This window comes from Eutrema salsugineum, unplaced genomic scaffold (genome assembly GCF_000478725.1).
Source record: "Eutrema salsugineum unplaced genomic scaffold, Eutsalg1_0 scaffold_2, whole genome shotgun sequence".
NCBI classification, from domain to species: domain Eukaryota; kingdom Viridiplantae; phylum Streptophyta; class Magnoliopsida; order Brassicales; family Brassicaceae; genus Eutrema; species Eutrema salsugineum.
In genome coordinates this window covers 1,141,760-1,167,824 of record NW_006256829.1, presented here as the reverse complement: position 1 = coordinate 1,167,824, position 26,065 = coordinate 1,141,760, and the positions used below count along the sequence as shown (strand labels likewise).

The 26,065-nt window shown below is 35.7% G+C and overlaps 5 protein-coding genes across 6 annotated transcripts in view; 2 read left to right on the top strand and 3 right to left on the bottom strand.

The window, feature by feature from the left end:
* The window catches only part of LOC18019353 (glycine-rich RNA-binding protein RZ1C), a 3,052-nt gene extending 833 nt beyond the window's left edge, over nt 1-2,219 (bottom strand). The window contains exons 1-3 of the mRNA XM_006398821.2: nt 2,141-2,219; nt 1,873-1,995; nt 11-57 (exon numbers count right to left, since the gene is read on the bottom strand). Coding sequence (XP_006398884.2) covers nt 11-57; nt 1,873-1,983 — 158 coding nt within the window. The 5' untranslated portion in view covers nt 1,984-1,995; nt 2,141-2,219. The remainder of the gene's footprint in view (nt 1-10; nt 58-1,872; nt 1,996-2,140) is intronic.
* A 9,083-nt stretch (nt 2,220-11,302) lies between these two features.
* On the top strand, nt 11,303-13,546 carry LOC18018736 (probable protein S-acyltransferase 15). Its single transcript, XM_006398819.2, has 7 exons — nt 11,303-11,640; nt 12,096-12,188; nt 12,283-12,384; nt 12,456-12,527; nt 12,754-12,852; nt 12,931-13,026; nt 13,175-13,546. Exons 1-7 carry the CDS (start codon nt 11,380-11,382, stop codon nt 13,265-13,267), a joined length of 816 nt encoding a protein of 271 aa, XP_006398882.1. The 5' UTR covers nt 11,303-11,379; the 3' UTR covers nt 13,268-13,546.
* A 133-nt stretch (nt 13,547-13,679) lies between these two features.
* LOC18018735 (thioredoxin-like 3-2, chloroplastic) lies at nt 13,680-15,147 on the top strand. Its single transcript, XM_006398818.2, has 5 exons — nt 13,680-14,035; nt 14,304-14,378; nt 14,495-14,561; nt 14,672-14,689; nt 14,784-15,147. The coding sequence occupies exons 1-5, from the start codon at nt 13,728-13,730 to the stop codon at nt 14,886-14,888; spliced, it is 573 nt and encodes a 190-aa protein (XP_006398881.1). The 5' UTR covers nt 13,680-13,727; the 3' UTR covers nt 14,889-15,147.
* A 39-nt stretch (nt 15,148-15,186) lies between these two features.
* LOC18018734 (OTU domain-containing protein 5-A) lies at nt 15,187-18,226 on the bottom strand. Its single transcript, XM_024156736.1, is given in 11 exon segments — nt 15,187-15,399; nt 15,526-15,582; nt 15,693-15,777; nt 15,892-15,943; nt 16,025-16,098; nt 16,195-16,269; nt 16,357-16,411; nt 16,780-16,853; nt 16,944-17,170; nt 17,284-17,674; nt 18,051-18,226. Coding segments are annotated over 10 exon segments (1,050 nt in total). The 5' UTR covers nt 17,585-17,674; nt 18,051-18,226; the 3' UTR covers nt 15,187-15,349.
* Nucleotides 18,227-19,365: 1,139 nt separating this feature from the next.
* LOC18018733 (probable lysine-specific demethylase ELF6) lies at nt 19,366-25,080 on the bottom strand. 2 transcript variants are annotated; one of them, XM_006398816.2, is made up of 7 exons: nt 23,666-25,079; nt 23,268-23,346; nt 23,083-23,150; nt 22,631-22,781; nt 22,036-22,538; nt 21,775-21,939; nt 19,366-21,638 (listed from the first exon to the last, which is right to left on the bottom strand). In XM_006398816.2, the coding sequence occupies exons 1-7, from the start codon at nt 24,768-24,770 to the stop codon at nt 19,627-19,629; spliced, it is 4,083 nt and encodes a 1,360-aa protein (XP_006398879.1). In that variant the 5' UTR covers nt 24,771-25,079; the 3' UTR covers nt 19,366-19,626. The 2 variants fall into 2 exon arrangements, with proteins under 2 accessions (XP_006398879.1, XP_024011567.1); XM_024155799.1 differs by having other exon boundaries at nt 21,775-22,538; nt 23,666-25,080.
* Between the last annotated feature and the right edge of the window lie 985 nt (nt 25,081-26,065).

Sequence of the window (26,065 nt, the reverse complement as noted above, 5' to 3'; positions counted from 1 at the left end):
GCTAGTGGACTTTCTCCTAATTCCACGTGAACGACCCGTATCTCTTTCCATCATGATCTATACACAACACACCACAAAATCTGGTTTCCCTAAGATATATGCTAGAAACTGAGCAGAAGTGCAGTACTATAATGAAACGAACGCATATTCTGCAAGATCATATCAAGTCCATGTGACATCAAGAAACACCATCTGTTTATATAACACTGACCCTGTCTACTGTCAAATCAATCTCAACTTCAGAGCAAAACACACTAGAGATCCCCAGAAACTGAAGCAGCTTTAAAGCAAGTCTCCAATCTACAGCAGAGGTAGCAGACACCACTAACAACTTTTTCTCAGCCCCAAATGACAACTCCCTGACTTAATGCCCTTGGAGGCTTAAACAGTCTACTAATCTCTATTCTCAACCGCCAGACGATATAGTTAAAAAACTAAAGAGAGGAATTTTTAGAGACAGAAGAAAGTTACTGAACTAACAAAACACAGTATTCCTGATCAAACATCTGTTTCTTCTCAATATGCAGAAATAATCTGATATTGATCCAGCTGAAATCATTCAGATCCACTGGCGTTGACAAATCTTTACGTAGAACCACAGTACACAGATCAGAATTACAATATTCCATCTCAGACAAAGAACTTAATCAGGTTTCAGAAACTTGCAGAAAAGATAAGCGCAGAGAACTGGAGTTGGTGGATATAGACAAATGTGTGGCCTAGGGCACAAGAATCATTTTAATTGGCTTGCATTAGTAAATAGGACATCTCTTAGGCTTGGAGAAGAAAGAATAAATGAAAGGAAAAGATGAAACCCATGCAACTCCTACTAAACACACAGGGCATCAGAAGCGAGGTGATGGAAAAGGCAAATAGACGACAAGAAAGACAAGTAGAACTCTGTGATAACATAAGGAGAGGTGGTCCCAAATGATCATAGAAACCTTGAGATCTCTGCTTCGACTGAGTGTAATCTTACGATCTGCAGTTCAGACTACGCTGAAGTACCTAAACTGCTAGCACTGAGGCTCAAGGAATCAGGAAGAAATGAAATCTTGCACAAAGACAGCTGAGGTGGACTGGGCATATCCAGAAATATTGATTTTACAAACGTAACTACTGAAGCATAAACAGAGCGTTTCCTCATCCACCAGAAGGGCAGCGGTGACACTGGCTTTAACTGAGTAGCATCTTGAATTCACCACTCAAAATCAAGAAGACAGGCATCCAGCGAAGCTAACAAACATTAAAAGAAAGTGCTTCTTCCTAAATCTGGTTAACCAGGATCTCCACTCAGATTATAAGGGCAGCAACAAGGATAATTTTCAGGAAGAACCAATAACCCAGCGTTGCATACTTAGAGAAGTCAAAGATTACACTAGAAGAAACTGAAGTAACCTGTTACCACAGTTTCAACCACGTGAAACAAATCCCAAAGCTGTGTTTTGCTCAGAGAATCAAACATTACTGTGTTTCCTAAATTCTCAGGCAGTTTTAATCTTTAACACAGAGCAGTTCAACTTGACCCATGTAGCTCTGATTCATTGTCATCCCTAATTCATCAATCTACAGTGTTTCAGTGACACAATACAAGCATCGAACAAAAAGGGAAGACAATCAATAGGTGAAAAGAGTGATAATGCAAAATATGACTTGCATGTAAATAATTTCCGCACATCTCTGCTCTTATTGGTGTAACTTAAGCAGTCCAGAAAAAAAAAAAAAATCATAGACCTGTTCAATTCTACCAGAAACCAGACCTTAAAATGTAGCTATGACTAGTGCAGCCACAAGCTAATAGTATTATCTAGAAAGGAAGGAAAGAAAAACCTAACTTACACAGAGATAATAATAATCAAATCAAGTTCGTACCTGACAATCGAGAATGTCTCCGAAGCGGCTAAAAGCTCGCTCAAGGTCCCTCTCTGTCACCTCCGGAGATAAACCACCAACAAATATCCTACTTCCTTCTTTCGCAGCCATTTTTTAGTTCCTCTGTTTACAGAAGCAAGCAGGAATTAGGTAAACCCAAAATTAAATCCCCAAAAATTCAGCAAAACCTAGAAACTCGTTAACTTAAACACGAGATAATATTCGGTGTATACGAAGGCAGAGAATTATACGAATAGATTCGTCTTACCTCTATCTTCCCTTGTTAACGAAACTGTGAATTTCGAGAAATATTATTCTGAACAAATCGTATTGTTTCTTTCGCCTCTCAAATGTTGATGACAAACCCTAAAAGGTAGTTGAGGTGTTATGCCACCCAAAAAAAAAAAAAAAAAAAGAACAAAGGCCTGAAACATTATCGTAAAAGGCCCATACCGATGTTTAATTTCCTTCACGGGCCCAAAACATAAGCCTATTCGGTTAATCCCATAGGCCAACCAAAATTCTTTCACATGTCTCAATTCAATAGTTGATTGTTCTTGGTTGTGTCTTCTGTTCTCAAGTTTTCAAGCTAATCTGATGTAATGGTTTTTCAGATGTTTTAATGGTTGGTTAGCGAAGGATCATGTTAATCCACAGTCCACAGACAGATGGAATTTTTACTATGAAACATAAGTCCAAAGGTTTAAACATACAATTGTTGTTGAAGGTAGACGCAAAATATATTTACACTATTGATGGTCCAAAATGGATTTGTCGTTAGTTGAGGGTTTTCTCCGTTGAATTGTCTTGCTAGTTTTTTACTTTATGATTAGACTATGCATTTAAAATACGTGCGAATTTAGTTGAGATATATTGTTTTAACTTTGAAAATAATAAAAAGACCAGAAGCTTGATTCCACGTGAGATCCAAGTAACAATGTTTAAATGACTTAATCACGCATCAATCAATAATTAAACTAACTTTAACCAGCCCACAGTTTCGGAGCAAAACAATATTGTTAGACTAATCTAAAAGGAACTGTATTCATTTCATCGTACTTTTTCTTAAGCATTCACTTCATCCTAGTATTAGGCTAGTACATATTTATGTTATCATATTAATGTATTTTTCAATTAACATTTTTTAAATACTGCTAAAATGTCGAAATACTAAAATTTCTAACAAAATGTTACACCCTTCCTAGATAAGTTATAGTCTTACTCGGCTTTTCGTAAGAATTAATTTAAGAATCTTTTTCTGAAATTAGGGAGATTTTGAAAGGCTTATAATAATATTTTTACAACCACGACAGAAAGCTTTGTACTCTAGGTGTCTTATGATTGTATAAAAGATTTCGAAGTGAGTTTTTTTTTTATCTTTGTATTACTTATGTTTAGGAAAAGGTTAATTCTTAATAATCAAATCATGATTTTTCATATAGATTATTTTCAGCTTTTCCAAGGAAAATGATCTTAATTTGGCGTTAAAGAAATATGAAGATTAAAAGAGTATGGCATATGAAGACTGAAATAGTATGGAATATGGAACTTTTATAAAATTGAGTGTTTAGCTTTATTAAAAAAAAAAAAGACACACACGCGATAACCTTTTTTTTCTTTCTAATCTCTACTTCTCAAGTGTGTATCAGTGAAGCTGTGTAGGGGTGGTGGAAAAAAGCGTCAAATAGAATTATTCATCATTTATATAGATTTAGTATCTAGTAAAATCGGAAACTCCATATTTTATGGAGAAAACTAGAAGTACCATGTGTCCATGACGTATAAACACTGATGAAATAAACATCACTTTCTGAAAAGTATTACATTTTTTCAAGGTCTTGCATGGTGGTGATAAATATATATACCGATGCGGCAATGCCGTTTCAGACATATTATGAAGATAAGAAAATAACTAAACATGTGGATTAGTTATACATCCATGTTCCCATGTGGACACATTTTACATTATACTGTAGGACAAATGATGTGCTTGACTTAGGATCATTAATAATTAAGCAAGATCGAGAAAAAAAAAGAAGCCTAAGGACACAAAATTTGTGTGATCTAGTAAAAGTTTCATTCATACAGCATTTAATGGCTTTCGGTCTAAGAATCCTTTTTCTATTATAATATGGTAATTTGAAATAGAAATTTTATTTAATACAAAAGGAATATAAGATTTTGTCCAAATAAATAATTTTAGAACTGAGTAAAAAAAAAATCATTTTAGAACTCAAAAATCAAGATTGTATTTCATAAAAAATGAAATATTCTGTTTAATTGCAAAATTAACTATTATCGAACGAATGGTTGTGAATTTGTGATTATAGATAGAGATCATTCGCATACTATCTACAAAATTATATTTTATAGAAAGTTTTGCTTTATAATTACTAAAATGTGTTGTCAAGATTCGAGAATAAAGTTTTATAGAACATGCATATATAAAAATAATTGTAAATTAATATCTCAGTACTACCTGGATTAAATGAATATTTCTTCTTATTGGTTCATAAACATTTGTTTAACCTAACCCAATAATATTCTTTTGTACACACCGAGGAATTCGAACAAATTAAATAAGTTAAATATATATATTCAAAAGTAATACTTTCACTTTGTGATTCCTCTTGTTCAGTCTTGAGTGAAGACTCTTTTGACCTAATACACCATCTATTTATTGTCCTACAAGATTATATCTAAAGTAGAAGAAAATGCAAAAAAAAAAAAAAAAAATTCTAAATAGAAAATACGGATTAATAGAATATAAAACCAAATATAACCTATGAAATCGTGGACCTTGTTACAAAAAAAAAAAAGAAATCGTGGACCAATGCAAAGGTACCAGGTTGTCTGCCATGATATGGGTAGATAATCCATCTTCCCAAACAAAATAATTGTCTGCAAAGTTCTTTTCTATTGGCAATTATTTAGTATTTCTAATAATTGCGAATTTTTTCAACAGCTTAATAATAACTAAAACAATTTACCTATATAATATCATGTAAATATATCCGAATATCATAAGATGAGTGATTTAAAGAACAAAAAAACTCCTTACTTTTCAACAAATTTTCAGAATCGTCTATGTTTGAAATATACTAAATGCTAATATGTGAACATAGATGTTATAATTACTATTATGATTTTTTAAAAAAATTGGTGGTGCATGAAACACGTTAAAAAAAATCTTAATTGATTTTATATTTAACCAAAATGTATATATAAATTCATATATATTAAAAGATATAAATTCACCAATTCAAAAACAAATACATTACTATAACTATGGAACTTAGAATAGAATAATAGTTTTTCTTCTTTTATGCCAAATTAGCACTCTTCGTTTATGTCTAGGTTTTATCCAATTATGTCAATTTCGTATTATATTCCTAAGATCCGATTTAGTCGGATATTTTATCTAGTTAGTACTGCTACTGTTTTGACTAATCTTGGTCTGTATAAATATCAAGAAAATAAACGAAAAAGTTGGATCCATGAGAATAAGCACATTTCTGATTTATTTGTCCATTTACGTTTTTTAATATTTTCAAGTAATTAGGTGTTTATTAATATAGAGAAGTAAAAATGGTAATTAAAATGCATTAAGGTTTTTGTTTCTCTAAATTTATATAGGCTTGTGGCTTTTGATGATCTTCAGGTGAAAGTGTGGGAGACAAGGAATCTCTCTTTGTTGATGTTTAGTGTACTATGTTTATCAACTTGCAACTTGCCCTGAGCACTTTACGTCGTATACACGCTCTTCCAAGTCAATATATATTAACTATTAGAATATTTTTATGTTATCTAATGCTTATGTTTTATCTAATTGATTTTTATGTTATCTAATGCTTATGTTCTATCAAATTCGTTGATGTAATTAGTTGTATATATACACTATCGATTTTAGCTGAGTCGACGATAACTTAAACCCCCACCATCCTCTGGAAACTTTTTTTTTTATCCCAGAAAATTTGTGAGTTTTATCTGAGATGCAAATTAAATCATCATAAGACCTTCATCCTAAATATATTCACATCTCTATAATGTTTTTTAGGAAATCCATATATCAAAGTCATTTCTTTCAAGTAACGTGTTGATCTTATCATTTCGTCAATATTACAAGAACCCATAGTTTCACAGTACGGACACCCTCACGATGTTTAATATATTAGGGATTAACATATATGACGGACATCCTAATATTTGCGATATTGGTAATATATTGTTTCTTTGTTTTTATTTTTATTTTTATTTATTTTTTGAACCTTTTGTTTTCGTTGTTCGGATCAGCTGTCTTTAACTCTTTTCCCAATCTGTATCCGTTTGAGAACTAGCTGTATATTTGGTGTATGGATACTCCATCGGATATTAGTCCGCTCTGAATATTTTATGTCAAAGGTAAAGAAACGAGATGTTCAAGAAAAAAAAAAGTAAAAGGTAAAGAAACCAAATATTAGAAAAATTCAGTAAAAGAAATTGAAATAGCAACAAAGAATTCAAGAACGCCGGAATAAAACAAATAATTCAAGAACAGAAACTATAGTTTTTAATCTATTCCACACAACTATACATATGAACTATCCATGTCGGAGCAGTACAGATATTATTCTAAGTTGTCAATCTTTTTAATATTTACTCGTAACAGATACTGTATTAACTAGCTTTTATAGTATTTGTTTTTTTGGTGAGAAAAAAGAGATCCAATATAACCGGGGTTAAAGCAGGTTATTCCCAATTTATAGAATTGTTTTAATATGTAGCTTGAAGCAGGTTATCCCCAATTTTCTGATCTAAATGGATATAACAAATATTGTTCCCAACCCTACTTAGGAGGATACAAAATTGTTGTAATTTGTTTAATTAGTTGATATAATATTCATTTTCCTCAGATCAAATGGTGTGAAATCCACGTAACAAATATGCATATGGTTTTTTTTGTTGTTTATGTAAAAACATATATACGGTGATGGATTACAAAAATTACCAACTATACTAAATTATAAAATTGTAACTTGTAAACACTGCAACAATGTAGATTACAATTTGTATACGTATAAACAATTTGATAATTGCTATTACTGTAAGGAACTGTAGGGCTTGAATATAAAGTAACTGCCGGTTTAAGAACAATGAACAACGCCAACATTAAACCGTATTATAAATCTGGTTCGGTTTGGTTTAATTAAGTTACCTCATGAGCTGTTGCGTCTCTATAAATACGGCACTCCAAGCCTCTTCTTCACTTGCACCTCTCACTTCCTCTCTAGCTAGTCTTGCGCTTATACACACCAATATATACGTAACTCCTCTCTCATAAATAAATAATTTTCAAATTAGATATATGCATTTATGATAGAAAGTTACAAGATTGGTGTGTTGTGTCTCAGAGTTTGGATCGACAAGATCGGAAAAATAACTAACCAGTCAGTATTGGATATTAATTAGTATATTATATCTGCGACCTATATGCTATGTACGTTCTTCAACGTTCATCGCTTATTTTTTCACGCAATTATTTTTTGTTTTTTTTTTCTTTCCCTAGAAAATGTTTTTTTTTTTACCTTACGATCTAAAAACAGGATATTCCGTATTTTTCTTAATGACGGAAACGAACCACTAAAAGATTGACACGTCAGCCCTTGGATTCGTGAAGGTCTTCTCTCTTTTCTTCACCTATATCTACTTTCCTAGCTCTCGTCTCTGACTGCTCTTCTCCTTGTTCTTATTTTTCTCGTTTATTTTTTATTCTTCACGAATTGAACATATCATTAATTTTTTCTCTACTGATTTAGGTTTGCGATTATTATTTTTGCTTATTCAATCAAATTCCCGTTTGTTCCATTTGGAACGATATATATACTCGATCTCTTGAGTGTGTGTGTGTATGTAAATCTGATAAGTTATCGGCGGATCCGTGGAAGAAATCTCAACAGTCGTTGTTTGTAGGTGCAGCACCATCAAGATTCACATACATCTCCTAATTTTATATCAATTAGGGTTTTGATATGTATATGAGAATCTTGATGATGCTGCATCGACAACCGCCGGCTACAAAATACCTAATGCTGGAGAAAGAAACTGAAGATATATTTAATGAAGTTTTGATTTTCGGTAAGAAACTAAATTTTTCTCTTGATTATTTTTAAAAATCTCGATTTTGTCTTTCGGTGTTTGAACATATTTTACAGCTTTATGTATTGCCTATACATATAAAATACACATTCTTTTGGTGGGCTATACATACTGATTTTGAAGGATTAGGGCTTTAATTACAATGACATGGAAACTTTTTTGTTTTTGATCTTAGCTTTTTGTATTGATAAAATGGATGTATAAAGTTATGCAATACCTTATCTGTATTTTCAGGATCATATAATCTTATTTAGTATCCATTCACATCGGGTCATTATAGATTATGCGATGAACAACAAGATATTCAACACATCAACTAACTGGGTTCATTTCTTTTTTTTTTTTTTCTTAAAAGAGGTTTATACTATCAGTTATATATTTATATATGAAGTTCGTCTCCAGACTTTTGATAGTATCTGTTCCACGACTGTCTTGTAGTAACGTTTATTTAATAGTGTTTCAACTTCTATTTCTGGGTTATTACTTGTTCTCATTTCTCTGTTATTGTGCTAATTTTGTAATATTATAAATATGGTTTTTATGCCAAATCAAATCAAACATATTGGTGTGTTGTACATCGTACCCGATCTTTGTTTTCAAGTGGCTCAACTTGAGAAATACCTGTCTCTTCGCTTTCAATTTAGATATTTCCAAAACATAAAATAAGAAGAGAGCATGTGAACTCAGTTTGGTTTGAATATTCAACTTTGAGTGAAAAAAGGTCAGGACCAGAAGTATTCGGGTAAGCTAAGGGAGCACTACTTGCAGATCTATGCAACGACGACGTGTGCAATACGATACTTTTTAACGATGATTTGAAGAACTCAACTAATACTGCGGATCCCTCCAATTTGAAGAACTCAACCAATACTGCGGATCTAGCCCGATATATATATATATATATATCTTTCAGTGATTTTGTTTTTGTTTTTTTCAAAACCTTGTAAGAACATTGTGTTTTATTATTTAACATAGCATCTGTCCGTCGAGTAAAGTGTGGAAGTTAGTCAATTTTCTGACACAAATCGTCGTATACAATGAAGTCTCTATCTTCTACACATCCATGTATACATTATTGTTATTATGTTTTCTTAAAAATAGTTTATTTGAGCTGTGGATCAGAACTAGTTTACGTAGTATTCAAATTTGCGACCTTGGAAATTTTCTTATATTGATTAGTATCTTGGTTATACATATGGATACATAAAGTGATGATAAATAAAGTTTAACGACATTTCAGAGAAGAAATCTTGATGTGCATCGTGTCAAAATAGTAACGGAATGAATATTGGTCTCAAAATAAAAGAAATTAATTAGTTAAGGAAAATTTGTGGATTGCCCCACAAAAAGTCGATCGATGGAGAATCTAAAGATATGGTGTCAGGTAGGGGCATGCAATTAAGAACATATATATTTGAGTTGGTTTGTCTTTTGGCATAAATGACGAAAGGCAAATTAAATAGCAAGAGTTAAAGAGTGAAAGAGTTGGTGGTGATTTGGGATCATCGCAATATATTGCTCTCGGTATAACATCTCTAATCGTACTTACTTAGTAAGTACGTTTACTCTGCATATATCACCAAAACCACATGTTATGCACACGTTAATTAGTTGTCCCGTAAATGTAAATATGTAATCTTACCAATTGAGTGTTTTAGTTAAGACTTTCTGTTAACAAATTCTGTTGAAAAATTGTTATTACTAATACTACAGATAAACGATTTGAGTTTCTGATTGCTGAGAGAGAGATCAATATATATACATAGAGTCATAGAGTGTGACTGTGACAAATATCTTAAATACGTGTTTATCAATGGCCGTAATAATTTGTTTGTTAGACCAGAACTAAAGAATAAGTAGGAGTTAGTGAAAATCAAAAGGTTAATTGTGGTCAAGTGACAGATTTCAAGCCATGAAAATTATCTACATGTATCTACATCATGTTGCCCCAGTTAGATAATCATAGGCTACAGTAGAGGTAAAAATGAAAAGGAAAAAATACCCGGCCGCTGCTGATTAATCTAGGTTTTCCGATCTACATCAGTACATGCCATTAGTTTATAAACCAAAGAAAAAGAAGTAGGAGTTAGTCTTATCACATTTAAAGTTAATTAGTTTGATCTCAATCGTTGTCTGTATATATATAAGACTAATTGATGAGTCTAATGACAATAAGTACATATGTTTTCTTTCTTTCATATGTTAAGGACAAGAAGTCGATTTTCTATCAAGTTGTTATCATCTTTTCAATAATTACGGAATCTAATGTATATGATATCAGGCTGTATCTGTACACATATATCCTCGCTTACACGCCCACTTCTTTATTTATCTTGTGTGTAATGATACCTAGGGTTTTATTTTCTCTTGCCTACAAATTATAGCAAATTTAATGCTTTTGTATTTTCTAAATTTCTCCTTAAATAAGTCAATAGATTCTTAAAAATCTATTGATCTTTGACGGAATACGAATTGCATAACTTAATATTCAATTATGTTAACTTGAATGTACTTGAGGGATGCAAAGTATGAGGACAGCTTACAACTTTGGTTTGCGATGAGAGGACAGAGGTTTTTATGCTCTAAGTTTTAAATCAACAATGTAACATAAGGTGTAAAAACGTTTTTTTTGGTGAATAAAATTTTACATTCATTCAAAAAAAAAAAACTTGAATGTACTTGATAATTGGATGATTAATAATAAAAAAATTACTGTGACAAATTGACGAAAGTGAAACAGAATAAGACACGTAGAAGCATGTTGGGCCAATAAATGTAAGGGACAAAAATCACATGGTGGACATTGAACTTATGGTAGCTATGGTTTCATAGTACAATCTTCATCTAAGTTATTGTACTATATATGTCATATTTACAATGTATATACTATTTTGCAATTTTATGACGTATTAATTGATTGTGACTATTTTACATGTAACTTCATTTGACTCTGAAACACCAAGAATAAGTCCTTGTTAGAGTTACTTTATCCCTTAACTAACAAATTAGTACGTTATTTCAATCAAAACCATAGAAAATAACATCAACATCGACTTTGATTTGAAGATACTTTAAACTCCTATTAAATAAGTTGATGACCATATTAGACTGAAAACAGTTGATGACCATCCAATAACTAAGAGTGAAGCCCATTTACGAAACTACTAAACAATTAGATTAGGTTGAATGGCTACGAATAATATATTTAAAATATAAAATTTTGACTGACTAATTTATTTTTAATTATTTAAATTTTGACTGGCTAAATTATTTTTACTTTTTATTTTGGGGGAATTCGATTCGGTTCCCATCAAAATTGGGCGGGTGAGGAATAAACCGGTCGAGAGTTCGTGTGCCCGGAGAGATCTGGCGATGAGTTGCCGGAGATTCTTGTCAATCCCGGTCCTTTCGGTGATTCTGGTGATGGGTTTCGTGTACTACATCACAGTCTTCGTTTTCATCGATGATTGGGTTGGTTTACAAAGCTCAGCTGGGACATTAAACGCCTTCGTCTTCAGCTTCTTGGCGTTCCTCTGTCTATTTTCCCTCTCCGTTTGCGTTCTTATAGATCCAGGTCGTGTCCCGGCATCTTATGCTCCGGATGTTGAGGATTCGAGCTGGTCCCATAGTAACGTAAGCTCCCCTGTTTTCCTCTGACTTTTGATGCATTTGGGGATTTCTCATTTTTTTTTATTGGAATTATTCTGTTATGTCTGTTTGGTTTGAGGTTTTAGAATACGATAAGACAAGGATCTTTTTCTGTGTGTTTGTTGCTACTTCTTTGAATTTCACTGATTGAGTTGGGGAACAGATTCTTATAATATGTTACTTGGACAAGTTGATTTTTTTTCCTTGAATGATGAAGAGCGCAATAGATGAAATGCAATGGCTTTTTCTTTTTTGTATTAAAAGTCAAGGTTTTAAGCTTATGAAGAATAGCTTAAATCATTGATGCTATTCGATATAAAGTAGCTGCTTAAATTTTAAAATCCCCGGAATATGAATTTGCCTCCTCTTGGATGATTTGAGATTGCAAGTGGGCGTAAAGTCATATTTTTCTGATTTGGTTTTCCGGGTTATATGATTAGGCTACAGAAACAAGGAAATGTGATAAGTGCTTTGCATATAAGCCTCTTCGGACTCACCATTGCCGAGTTTGCAGAAGATGCATCTTGAAGATGGTATGTAGATTTTAACATTTTTTTATTGAGTCTAATCGATAACTTTTTTTTCTTCTTAAAACGTGTTTTTTTCTTATGTACATATATACTACAGGACCACCATTGCCTTTGGATAAATAACTGTGTTGGCTATGCAAACTATAAGGCTTTCTTCGTTCTTGTGTTTTATGCAACTGTGGCTTGCATCTACTCCACAGTACGTAAATCCCAATTCTTGATTTTGTTTTTGGTGAGACTCTCCTCTTATGTGTATGAATGTTGTTTAAGGTATTGCTGGTTTGCTGCGTTTTCAAGAACGGAAATTCCTACGCGGGAAATATTCCAATAAAAACTTTCATGGTAAGTTTCATTTATCAACAAATCTTCATCTTTTGCATCAAAGCAATATTCTTTATCTCATAATAAGGCTGCACTCTATCGAAAACATGTCACTTGTAGTTGTCTATAGCTTCAAGCAGATTTTATCACGGAAGCACATCTTTTTTCTGAAAAATAGAGATGAGGAATTTGTCGATGAAGAAATGAACTTGTTTTCTCAGAAGCATGTTACTTTGTAAATGTTTAGGTTTTTTGTGGGATTTTCATGATTGGACTAAGCTTAACACTTGGGACTCTCCTTTGTTGGCATATCTACCTGATCGCACACAACATGACCACCATTGAGGTACGCATTCTGATTTTCTTGTAAACGTTTTCTGCAAATTATTTGACACTGCCTAAATGTGCAAATTTTTCTCTGTAGCATTATGATTCAAAGCGGGCCTTGTGGTTAGCTAGAAAATCGGGACAAAGTTATAGGCATCAATTTGATGTTGGCGTTTACAAAAACATCACCTCGGTACTTTCTTATTTACACTGATCTCTATCTTTTGTGTCGTGCACAATGTGAATTCTTGAGTCATTTCATCGTTCTTGTGTTTATGAAAATCCAAGTTTTTCATTTCTGATCAAGAACTTGACCAGAAAAAGTTTCATGCTTTCCACAGGTGTTAGGCCCTAACATGATCAAATGGCTTTGCCCCACATTTACTAGGAATACTGAAGGTGGTATTAGCTTCACTGCGTCGAGAGATAGCTAAAACGTTCAGCCATCGATCACCGGTTACAGATTTAGCTCGGATATGGGTAGGATGAGCCCACCGGCTCAATCAAATACACTTGTACATCTCTTGAAAGCTCAGAATGAAAAATATGGAACATCGTTCATGTCTATCAGATTTTGCCCGAGAAAATAGAAAGAAGCAAAGCCAAACAAGTTTGATGTATTTTATATCCTTGCGTTCTGGTTAAGGAATTATTATGTGACATGACAGTTTTGTAAGCTTTGGGTATAGTTTATTAATTGAAGGTCTTCAGAATGCTGGGTTTGATTGTTTCATGTAAAAGTAGAGGGTTTTGTTCCATTAAAGTGTGGGTTTTGTTCAAGTATTCGTAAAAGAGTTGCCTTTTTTTTTTTGGAAAATTTTGACCAAACTGAGTTCCGTTTAATTTATGGACATACCCCTTAGTCTTTTGTTGAGAAACTTTCAGTGAAAGAGAATGTCAGAGCTTGTAAAATTGTCATCGTCTCTGAGATTTTTAAACCCAAAGATCTCACTTTTGGTTCCTCGTCAAATCTCGAGCTCCCTCTCTCAACGGAGAAAATTCAATTTTTTTTCTTTTCCCGAGAAGACCAGCGTGGTAACGAAGAGAATCAGAGCAGTCGATGCCCGGAAGCAGGACGGTGGCTTACAAGAGCTCGATGACTCGCCGGTCTCGGTTGAGCTCGGACCGATCTGTAGCGAGAGCGACTTCGATCAGGTGATGGAGGAAGCTCAGAAGCTCGGTGAATCAGTTGTGATTGTCTGGTGAGTTTCTAGGTTACTCCCCTGAATTTTCGGTTAATCGTTCAAATCTACAAAGAAATGGGTTTTCGATCTATTGGCAACAAGATTCCAGATCCTTTTCACGTTTCATGGGAAGAAAGCGTTTCTGAGAATGTTTGATCATAGTCTTCTTGTTCTTCATTCTCCAACTTGTCTTTTGATATCGTTATCTCTCGAGTCATTTGCTCTTATGTGTGTTGATTGTGTGTGTGTTTCTGGTCGGTGAAGATTAGCTCCATGGATTTTGTAGGATGGCAGCTTGGTGTAGGAAATGTATTTACTTAAAACCCAAACTCGAAAAGCTCGCTGCTGAATTCTATCCAAGGTTTTTAGAGTTACTGTCTGTCTTCTTCTTTACAATGAAATGTTCAAGGCATTGCTTTTCTGATGTTATGGATTCATTTTAACTTGTGGTTTTCTGATTGAAATTGTATCTTCTAGACTGCGGTTTTATCATGTTGATGTCAACTCCGTGCCATATAAACTTGTTTCTCGTGCAGGAGTTACGGTAAGCCTCTGTTGTATGAATCTTTCCCGTTTCTATTTAACAACTCTTTTCGAAAGTCTTTATTGCTGATCTAACAACATTCTATGTTTGGAACACCTGGGGAAGCGCAGAAAATGCCATCAATACAGGTAGAATTCATCTATTTCCGTATATTCAAGGAAGTTTATTTATGATTCAGATCTTGGAAACAATCACTGATTCTGTGTCTTATTCCCTCTGCAGCTATGGAGAGAGAACCGGAAACAAGCTGAAGTTATAGGTGGCCACAAAGCGCATTTTGTGGTTAACGAAGTCCGAGAGATGATAGAGAACGATTTCATCAGTTGAAATTAACTGTCTCAAGACTCTGCTCTGCTCTCTCCTCTGCTTCTTAGTTTATGAGCCGTGATTTAAGACCTGGTCTTGTTGTTTTTATCACGTTTCTGTAACAGGGTTTTGAAGAAAACAGTAGATTAGTTATTTTGTAAGATGTTTTGTTTTCTCCATATATAAACAGATTCCGAAACATATATAGCAATATCAAACCTACCGAGGCTTTGATGAGCAACACCTGTGACATCTTTTATCGATTTATTTCTCTACAAATACAATGTAAAAGCTTTATTTATACGATCAACAAGACTTATCAAAAACAAAATGTGCACACTCCTGTGGTTAATGGGATTATGTTCAGTATGTACAAGAGCATATTGCTCTCTACAACTAAAATACTTTAAGTTAGTAAAAAGAATAAAAACATTAATATCCAGTCTTCATCAACTTCGTGCTTCCATCAGAAGAAACAGAGCTTAGAAAACCCAATATTTCTTCTTCTTCTTCCCCTCCTGTATCGGCAGCTCTACACAAAAGTTCCAAGAACATAAGCAGGATAAAACTCGATATATCAGCTAGTTTTATCTAACATTAGATTCTCAACATAAATCATGTTTGATTATGTCATATACGAAATGTCACATACACATACCTCCTTCAGGGTAGATTGAATTGTAATGAACCTCAGCCCAGAAGCTTAAGCATATAACTGATTCAAAACCCAACCCATGAATCATAAAAAAAGAAGAAGACGTTTTTATTGTATATGAGTAGAACACTGAGGTTTTGGGTTAAAGAAGCGGAGTTGAGGCAACTTACGGCGATTAGACTTCTGAAAATGAGGCAAGATTTCAATGTAGCATGTATCTTTGAATGAAGTTATCACAAACATCCGAACACCAAACTGCAATAACAGGTAAAGCAAAAAAGCGAAAATGTCATTCATATGTCAAGTCCCTAAATTTTGGAAATCCCCAACAAGATGCTGTAGCCACCTTAGTTATAGCCATAAACTTGCATTTCAAAGGAGATCCCTCTGAAGAGTAACATGATCACCCCACTCTCCATTCCTATGTTCCCAATATTCACCGTTAAAAATACGCTAAAGCAACAAAATCCAGTGAAAGGATTGAAAGAAACAAGTTTCAGACCGTTTCATTGTTTTAAGATAGTCAGTGTATGCCATTGGAACATAACCTTCATACATCTCTCGATTGTACGCAAGCTGAAACAATATATGAGTATGTATCAATCATCAAGGGCAGGTATATCAAACTAAGATGGGGGCAATTGCATTCTTTTCTTGGTACTAAATCTCAACCTGATTAACAACTTGTTCTCTGACAAAATTGTGGTGCTCTGGAGAGCGGTAAAGCTGATCTGATAGTGACCGAAACTGAGAAAAGATATGAACCCAGTGATACACTGCTAGAAATTTCATCTGCAAAACCAAAATTAGAAACAAAAAGAAGAAAAAATAAACCTGGCAGTTTCCATCTCCTTGAATCTTGTTCTCCACCAAGCCATAGAGCTGTAATCTGTAGTGTATATTTACCATACATAAGAAGAGATTTCTCACTATCCGGTCAAATAAATCTATAGACCTAAATATTGATTGCCAAAGTTACAACAATGGTTTAGCGCTCTATAATGAAAAGATGTTTTTTTTTTTTTTTTCATTTTAGCACTAACTAGCAAGAGAGCTGATGAAATTTGGAACCAAAAAAATCTTAGCTATCAGAAGTAATCAAGACAGTAATGATCATTTAGACCAGCTCAGCTTGTTCCAGATTGGAGAACCGATTGCAATTCTAACTTATAACAGAATAAAACAAACCCAGATCCACAGAAATGGTAAAAATAAACTGTTCTCTAGCTTGTATTTGACATCATATCCATAACATACCTCTGAAATAGCCGTTCATGATCAGAAATCTGTTCATCCTCTGACGGTAATTCTCCATTAATTTTCGGTACATGCTGCAACACGCCATGCAGAATCAAAGTTTGTAAACTTACATATGCTTCTGATGAGTTGGTCTAAAACCATCACAAAGACGATGTACTTACAGCAACAGGTAACATTTGGTTCAGTCGCTTCCCAACCTCAGAATCCAATGACCAAGACTCTTCTTCTATTTCTACAGAACAAAGTGAGTCATCATCCTGACCTGGGGAACTTTGCTCTCCTTGATTCCCTATCCTTGAAACATTCTTATCTTCCATGTCACCTTTATCTTTATGAAGATTATCACTCTCCCGGGATATATCAATGGCTTCACCTTGATTCTCCTGCCCTGAAGATAATAAGTAACCCAAAAATTGAAATCTGGTTCCAAATGATGGATTGGATCAATAGTTAGTGATTGTATAGACAAAATCTTTAAAGTCAGAGATTTTGAAAATCCACCTTGATGAGGGTTGTTAGGCCATTCTTGTGCAACAACTGAAGTTCGACTAGGATTATTGAGCCCCGATGCTTCAGCTCGATCAACTCTAGACAACTCGTCTTGATAAAACTGAGCGATCACCGCATCATTGTCTACATAACCAGTCAAAGGCTGGTTGTAACCTTCTCTAACATAGCCTTGAGTAACAGCATCTGTCTCATACCGAGTTACGCTAGAGCAAGAACCAGCATTTGTAAGTGTACAGACCTCCAGATCATGAAGACCCCACCGAAGAGCATCCGGATCAGGCTCGTAACCCATTAATTCCAACGGGAAATTTTCAAACTTTATAAACACAAACAACCAAAACTTAGTAGTTTTGGGTCGCTCTTGCGTGAAGTATCGGGTTTGCTGCAAAAGACGGGAAACGAGGAACGCATGATCAATACCTCAAGCATTAACCAAAATTACCAACGAAGATATGATGTATGATTTATCTAACTTGTGGTTACATCCGAAGAAAGAGAGATAAACCGCATTTGGAGTGTGAAAATGAAATCATCAAGCAAACAGATCATTGGGCAAGAAACGAAATCTATTGCAATCTTAATAGATAAAGTTTAAATTCGTGAGACATCCAATCTAAAATACCCACAAGCTTTTTCCGTTCACAGAGTTTTGCCGGACAAATCAACCATTAGGAGACCAACCCATAACCAAAACGAATACAAAATATGAAAAGAGAGAGATCTAAGAAAATGGTGACGAATTTGGAAAACCCACAAACCTCGGGAACCTGGAGATGGCCGAAAACTTTGATGGGAATTTAGGGAACGAAAAAGCAAAAATGTTGAGAGAGAAAGACGAAAACTTTGGAAGATGGGTTTGGTCAGAGAGAAAGAAAATCGCAGCCGTTGAAAAACCAAAAAAACAAAAGAGCCGGCAGAGATATTATTTAACGCCGTTTCACACCGTCGTGGATTATCGGAAGGCGGTTGTTAAAGACAATCCTAAAACCCCGCTCTTTCCCAATAACCCACCACCATTTGTCCACGTGTCGTCGCTTTTCTTGACGATTAAATTTGTATCCTTCTCAAAGATTTTCAAAGATAATAATCATTAAATCCCCTAATTTCCATGCATTTTTGTTTCTATTTTCTTTGATAGCACTCTCTTAGTTCATCATAAATGTCATTTTAATATGCTATTTTAGCATTTATTTAGACACTAATTAGTTATATAAACTGAAAAATAAAGAAAGAATTACTTTTATTTGATACTATTAATTAAATAAGGTTTTATACTCTCTCCGTTTCACAAAAAATGTCATTCTGACATTTTTCACACATATTAAGAAAATTATTAAAAGTACAATTTTATCATTTATTAATACATTAAATAATTTGTTTTTACCTAGTAAATACATTAAATTAATAGAGTTAAACTTGGAATATTGTTTAAAATTTTGCATTGAAAATATAAAACGATGTGAAACAAAAATAAAACCTTAAAACGACACTTTTTGTGAAACAGAGCGAATATTAAAAAATAACTTAATCGTGGGGTTAGTACTTATTAATAGTCGCTGTCATGCTGAGGTACGTGGTGGTTTAACATAGAATGTTATGATGCTATCAATATCATTAATACTTAATTATATATCTGTTATAAGTTTCTCACATCTTAGCGGGCTAAACTCATCTTTATCCAAAATTCTGTTCGTCCGTTTTTGTTTTTGTTTTGTGGAAACCATATCTGCTTATCAGTTATCAAAAGCAGCATGGATTTTTTTTTGTTATTCTATGTGATTTTGAAGATACGTAATCGATTTCGTTAGATAAACGAATTGGGTAATGTGGAACTCACGTCTACGTAATAAACATCTGACATAGATTCCCAAGCTCATACACGTGTTCGTCAAATCCGAATGGCACATACATCATGCTAGGCCAACATCATACATGACCGTTTAAAAAGACAGAGGCTTGTTCACTGGGAGAATTGGTTGTGTCCAGGTCTCACACTTGAACGAGAATTAGATTATGATTTTCTTTAGGCTCCGTAGACAAACACAATAATAAGGCTTGTGGGTTTAAGTGGATGAATCATAAATTCATATTAACATTTTAAAAGCAAATGGTTACTAATTAAACAACAAAGCAAACAAGAGTGTGAGGCCTTCTCTAAAGTGGAAAGAAGTCACATCTACAAAGGAAAGAGAGATCACAACTAGCTAAAACACTAAGATAATCAAGTAAAATAGTAAAAAAAAAAAAAAAACACAACCAGAAATTAGATTTTACATCAACTCACAACAAATCCACAGAGAAGCCTTTCACCTTTCTCCCTCAATGCCGGGGTTTCTATGTCACATAATGCCCGCTTTTCCTTCTGTGGCGGCTGTAATCCGACACAAACCTAAACGACAATCCACATCCATCGACCTTGCATGTGTATGGTCGTTCTCCCGTGTGCAGACGCAAATGCTCGGTCCTCGCCCATTGCCATTTGAAAGTCATGGAACATCCTTTCCAAGAGCACAGAAAAGGTCTTTCATCGTTGTGAACACGTTGATGAAGCACCAGATATTTGTGAGCCCTGAATTTCTTTCCACACCCTTCGTGTGTGCAGCGGTTTCTCTTGTGAGCTTCTAAGTCTGCTTTATTCTTGAAAGTCATCTTGCAACCCTCTAGGTAACAGCGGTTGTGGTCAGTTGTCGTGGAGACTTCTCGGTGATGACTCCCCGAGCGAGTCTTTGGAGTTTTCTTGAGCCTTTTCGCAGTGGGTTTCTTCTCTTCATCGCTCAATTCAGCGATATTTGATGAAGTTTCACATGTCGCTTTCCTCCTACCCCTTGCCCTCAGCCCTTCACAAGGACTCCTTATGAAACCAATGCTACTCTCTGGATTATCATTTGTCTCAGACACTGATTCCATTTTCCGCTTCTTCTTTGCTTCTACCATATTAGATATCGGCGCCTCGATAACCTCGGTGTTTTCTGAGCTCGCAACTTCCCTCTCCATGCTAGGTTCATTATCTGGAGCTTGCAAGCCATTTGAAGAAGCTTGATCACCGTTGCGTGAACTTAATATATCCCTACTTGCCAGAGTTTCATCATCATGGATCATGTCCACAACTATGTTCTCACTGGCAACGTTAGTTTCAGCAACTTCTGTTCCCAGTTGAGCTGAAGAATGTGTTTCCTCTTGCTGATGTACAGTGTGCATAATATCTTCAGAGCACAAGTTTTCTCTGGTGCACATAGCTTCTTCTCCCTCCACCTGTGTGTGATCACCAGGTACAGCCTCTCTTTTGGTTGGCTGCACCATCTGTGATTGCTGTTCCTCCTCAATGTTAATGACAGTAGACCTAGGTTCTTCAAACTCTCGGTCGCTCATTTCAACCGCTTCATCAACACCACGTACAGACACATAACTGCAGACATGCTCACCAGACAACTTTATTGGGCCATCATGATTATCGCCTGTAGAAGCAAGCATAGTCTGACTTACGACAACATGACTACTTGAGTTGGAGCCATTATTATTGCTGGTCATAGAGTGTCCTTGGTCCTCTCTGGTTACGGAAGTTTGTTCAGCAGAGTCTCCATTCACCATACTAGAATTATTTGTGATATTCCCATCGAAAGCTAAACCCAACTTGACAGTGATCTCGGGATGTTCATGTCCGTGTGGCCCAGTGAAAGATGAGCTACGAGGATTTTCACAAAAGGCTACCCCATTCCTTTCAATGGTCCTTTCAGAATCTTCAATCTCATTGTTCATCTCAGAATGAATTGCACTATCCAAATGTGACCTATTGGCAATTTTATTGCACGTATCATCAGAATCTTCTGATTTAGGTTCGGTAGCTAGTTCCTGACCTTGATCTCCAGAAGGCTTGGAATTCAACTTTTTCTTTCTCGAGTACTGGATGATCCTTTCTTCCCTTCTTCCAGCTTGAGGATCCAATTTCTCCCCTGATTTTCCGTCTACTTTTACTTCAAGATGTTCACGAGATGTGAAACTTGAGGTAGAACTGGGTTTAGCTTTTGAGCGTGATTTTCTCTGCAGCCATTTGATAGTTGACATATCTAGCATGTGGCTTGTGTCGGAGAACAAGCCACCTAGTGACAGTGCATGCTGAATCTTTTTAGTAGGGGAGTTTTTCCTCACTTTAACACAGTACCGTAAATTTATACCAAATTTTGAGGTCCAGTCTACCCCATATTCGTTGCTTTCTTCATCTTCAATTGCAAGATCAATTATACTCAACTCTTCTTTAGATGCACTCTCTAATAGGACATCATCATAGCTGAAAGGGACTTTGACCTCCTCTGCCACTATAGCCGCATGTGCCTTGAATTTTTGAAAGTCTGCAACATTTCCAAAAAGGTTACAGCCATCAACGGAATTTTAGATATTTTTGGTTTCCAGGTGGGTTTAAAACTGAAAATGATCTCCTGTACATCACTTTGGCGTGATACTTAATAGCAAATGATGCATACTTACCTTTATGGCAAATCACAAGGAACTTCAGTCCACCTCTTGATTGCAACAATCTCTGAAGTTCAATAGTGTGTTCAAGGCAGAAAATGCGAGGTCTTATATATCTGGAGGACGTGTTCCATACACAGTCAGAATTTTCTGATGACAGTGCCGTAAATTCCTGAGCATCTGTAGAATTAATAGAAGCACAATTAACAACAAGCTTCAAATGGCTAGACAGATACTGCAGTTTATTGCTTGGATTAAAAAATGAGTGTCTGTTACCTATCTCTCCTTTTCTCTCTGACAGATCTTGTAATGCATTTTTAGAAGGCTGTACCACACACATAAAGGGGAAGCCGAGAACGCCACACGCCACACATGCCAAGGTTCCAGAATCAACTTGGAAATCATTAAGCTGACCATCATCATCGTCGTAATATACATCATTCAGCTTCTCCATGAACAAACTCAATTCCTCTAAAAGAGTAGTCTTCTCCTTATTCTGCATTACCGAATGACCATCCTCAAGTTCATTTTTTGCTTCTGCTGGCAGTGAAGCAGCAGGACCCCCAGCAGCTGCAAGAGCCAGTGCACTATGACGCGGAAGTAAATCAGGGTCCCACATCACCAAACGAATGCCCGGTTCTCGAAGAAGAACAGATAAGTTCTTGTTTTCGTTCAATATATCTTCTACAAAAGCTTTTTTCACAAGGAACTCCCTTTCTTCTCTCTGTCGATCTCTCAGTCGGGAGCTACGACCACCTGGTAGCAATGATCGTGGCACTCTGGAAAAATTAATATTTACAAGAATATGAGTATAGACACGGACCAGCAGAACTTAAAGGGTTCTGTGTACAAAGAGACCATGAAATTTTGCCTTGAAACAAAGGACATGGTCAAGAGATATAGCAGCTGCTGATGGGACAGCATGGGGAGATAATTCATGGCTGCCCGACGAACAGCAGCTTCCTTAGCTACATTGAGCCACTGCGGAGTTCCAAAATTTGCGGCTTCCCCACAGTTAAAACCTTGAAAAAGTTAGATTAGAATCTGCTTAGTTAAGGATTCCGAAAAAAGCATTTTGTATTCCTAATCTAAGCCAAACTATCCACTCTTACTATGCGACTGGTAAAACTTTTATAGAAATATCGTTCTTCATTCTCCTGATTGGAAGTTCAATCCTCACCTCATGCTACGTCTATAAACACCCTTTTTCTCCGCGGCTTTATTCAATTTTCACATTTTCTCAAACACTTTGAAGAGTACGAACAGAATTCAGTCACTAAGACGTGAAAGAATGTTTAAGAAACAAAAAAAAAAACATTTTACCGTGGCTGAATCCTACATGATAAGACCTTGGAAAAGTCACAACAAATTCACCAGGATTTTGTACCAACCTACGTAGGAAAACAAACATAGATGAACACAGATTTTGCAGAGCATGAAAGAAAACACACACTGCATCAAATCTCCACATAACAGAAATGAAAGGTCAAATAAAATAGAAAGCCTACCTACAGCAGGGAATGTCCGATGCAACTATCATCTCAGGTGATACAAGAGTTGTCTTTTCGCCTAGTTGGGTGAGAGCAGCTGCAGTGACAAAAATAGAAAAGAGTCGATGACAAACAGAACAAAGCATTTCATAAGAAGTGTTGCAATGTCTCCTTTCTATCATAACGTTAAAGCAATAAGACCTAACGCATTTTTCCGATTGTATAAACTCTCATCCTACCATAGTCAATGTTAGCCACATTTTCACTAGCAAAGTAAAAAACTGGTGCTATTAAAGAATAATTTGATGCGGTAATCATTCCAGGAAATCTCATTTCTCATATGTATTAGACCACATTTCTATAAATACAGAACCTTTGTATCATGTTTAGCAGTACTTTTCAATAAAAGAACGTACCCAGTTGATCAGTGTTTCTTCCATAAGAATTTTTGCGGATAACCTCTTCAAATTCAAAGGCATAATCAGCAGGGACAGCGTACCAAGTCTTTGGGGAACCAGTGTGAAGATAATTCATACTGTGAAGCTCATGGTCCTCAACGTGCCAGGCAAACCAGCTGAACAACATACCGATATAAACCATGGGAGATGTAACCCCAGGGATGTCATCTGGCATGAAGCGTGTAACAGAACCAGGTGAACGTGCAATAGTCTGAAGGTTCCATGAACTGTTGGAGAGCTTCCAGCCTGAAGTACCTTCCATTCCATCAACAATATCCATCTTCTTCTGCTTGGACAGATCCTGAGATATTTTACTTGGAGAAGCATGAGATGCCTTTGCTACCTCAGGCAATGTTGTGTCACCATTCTTACACGATGGTGGTTGGCTAAAATTTCTGTCCGTCCCGCTTTCGACCCTGCTTTCATCACTGATCTCTGCCTTCCTCTGATAAGATCCTCTCCCCCTTCTCTTTCTCTGCCGGAAATGCCTGAAATGACCCTCTGGTTCACCAAAAGCCGAACCTGGCACATCATTTGCATACTCTATATATATGGGCTTCTCTAAAGCTGCTTTCCAAAACAATGCCTCAACCACAACCGGGGACACTTCTTTTACCGTTCCTAACTGGCTTTTGTAGAAAGTTTTTGACTTAGATTCAAACTGCTCCAATGTATATACTCCTCCACTTTGCCACACCTGCTTAACACCACTCCTCTGAGAATTACTCTTACTGCTCTCTCCTCCTTTCTTTCTTTTTACAGCCTGACCTAACTCTTGCTGTCTAGTTGTGAATACAGCTCTATCCTCATGACACACTTTCGAAATGTCTACATCCGAAGCCAATTCAGGACACCTCAGAAGAGACTTGTTCAAGTTATAGAAAACATACTTTTTCGATGGCTTTGGTAAAGGAGGAATGATCTTGCAGATCCCAAAAGCACCGGCCTCTTTCTCGATTTTCGATATATACGCAATAGGATCTGCGAATTCGGTATCTGTAGGTCTAAAGACAGGTGCCAATGGCAAGGCTTTAAGCCAATGGGGAATTTCAACATTACCCATCCCAATGCGAACTCCGTGAGATATACAATTCCAACACCAAAATCAGATTTACCCCACCATGCACAAGACCAAGAACAGCAACCTAGTGAAACCCAGCACTCTAAAACCCTAGATTCGAAATTCCGATACTGATTAAAAGATATATCTCATCGGCTTCCTCCAATTGAGACTAAATCAACACAATGAAATTGTAGGCACTGACACAATCAGAAGCACCGGAAAATCCAGGAGGAACAGCAAAAAAAAGAGAGGAAAATTGAAACGGCATGAACTGTGCGGTTGCGCAACGACGGAGAGACGGAGGAGGAGAGAAAGAGAATATAAGAAGAAGAAGGAAGAGATAGAGAAAGTGTGTTTTAATGTTAAAATTTCCTAGTTTATTTTAACGTTTGCCGTAGGCGCATGTTAGCGTAAGATAACCAGATTTTGAAGTTTGTGCGCGGCTGCGCGCGGTGTCAAATAACATAAACCAGCGATGCGGTGCGGTGCGGTCCCGTCAGAATCGGTGATGACTCTTACAGACCACTGGACTTTGGCGAGAATTTTTGTTTTCGCATTTATCAGCATTAAATTATAAATAGGCAAATATAGCCCTAGGGAATGGCTCTGTCCTTCTTTTTCTTTTTTTTCCTTTCAACACTTATCCAACCATTTCTCTTTGAAATCAGTATATAAGCAGACATCCACATCTGAATTCGTCAAAAATTGCAAAAATACTATAAAGAAAATAAATAAATAAAGTATGTAGTATATTACACTGAAGTTTGTACAGCTTGAAAAACAAAACAAAAAAGACTTAATCAAAGTTAAAAATAATGGTTTTCGAAATTAAAGTTGGAAATAATATGAAGTTGTTGACAACCCAGTTCTTGATAAATAAAAAAAGTTCAGAAGGAAAAATAAGATACGAATACACATGATAACATGAAGATAACATTTACCACTATGCCTAATCAAGAGCATTATATTTAGTTGGTAAGCAAGAAACAAACTACTTAAGACGCAAGAAATATCGATCTTGTTTAGGTTTCTGAATTGCGGATCAATTTCGTGGAGATATTGAGGTCCTTGGACGTAAGATCTCCCGTCTTAAGATATATATGCTCCATCATCGCAGCGGCTTCGATCTGACCGGGATGGTGCTTGAGTTCATGCGTAAGATGATCGGTAAACGTGGTGTGATTTTATGGTTTGAGGAATTTTGTGATGGCTTCAAGGATCTCGAAGTGCATGTGTTGACACGGATGAGCATCGCCGCTCTTTGTAGCCGTCCGATGAAGTGTGTTAGACGTGTC

Coding starts and splice junctions, on each gene's coding strand:
- LOC18018736 (XM_006398819.2), top strand. CDS start 11,380: ATGAGTTGCCGGAGATTCTTGTCAATCCCGGTCCTTTCGGTGATTCTG. Junction 11,641..12,095: donor CGAGCTGGTCCCATAGTAAC/GTAAGCTCCCCT, acceptor TTATATGATTAG/GCTACAGAAACAAGGAAATG. Junction 12,853..12,930: donor ACAACATGACCACCATTGAG/GTACGCATTCTG, acceptor TTTTCTCTGTAG/CATTATGATTCAAAGCGGGC.
- LOC18018735 (XM_006398818.2), top strand. CDS start 13,728: ATGTCAGAGCTTGTAAAATTGTCATCGTCTCTGAGATTTTTAAACCCA. Junction 14,036..14,303: donor GAATCAGTTGTGATTGTCTG/GTGAGTTTCTAG, acceptor TGGATTTTGTAG/GATGGCAGCTTGGTGTAGGA. Junction 14,379..14,494: donor GCTGCTGAATTCTATCCAAG/GTTTTTAGAGTT, acceptor TGTATCTTCTAG/ACTGCGGTTTTATCATGTTG.
- LOC18018733 (XM_024155799.1), bottom strand. CDS start 24,770: ATGGGTAATGTTGAAATTCCCCATTGGCTTAAAGCCTTGCCATTGGCA. Junction 23,151..23,267: donor TCGGACATTCCCTGCTGTAG/GTAGGCTTTCTA, acceptor TTTCCTACGTAG/GTTGGTACAAAATCCTGGTG. Junction 22,782..23,082: donor TCATGTAGGATTCAGCCACG/GTAAAATGTTTT, acceptor AACTTTTTCAAG/GTTTTAACTGTGGGGAAGCC.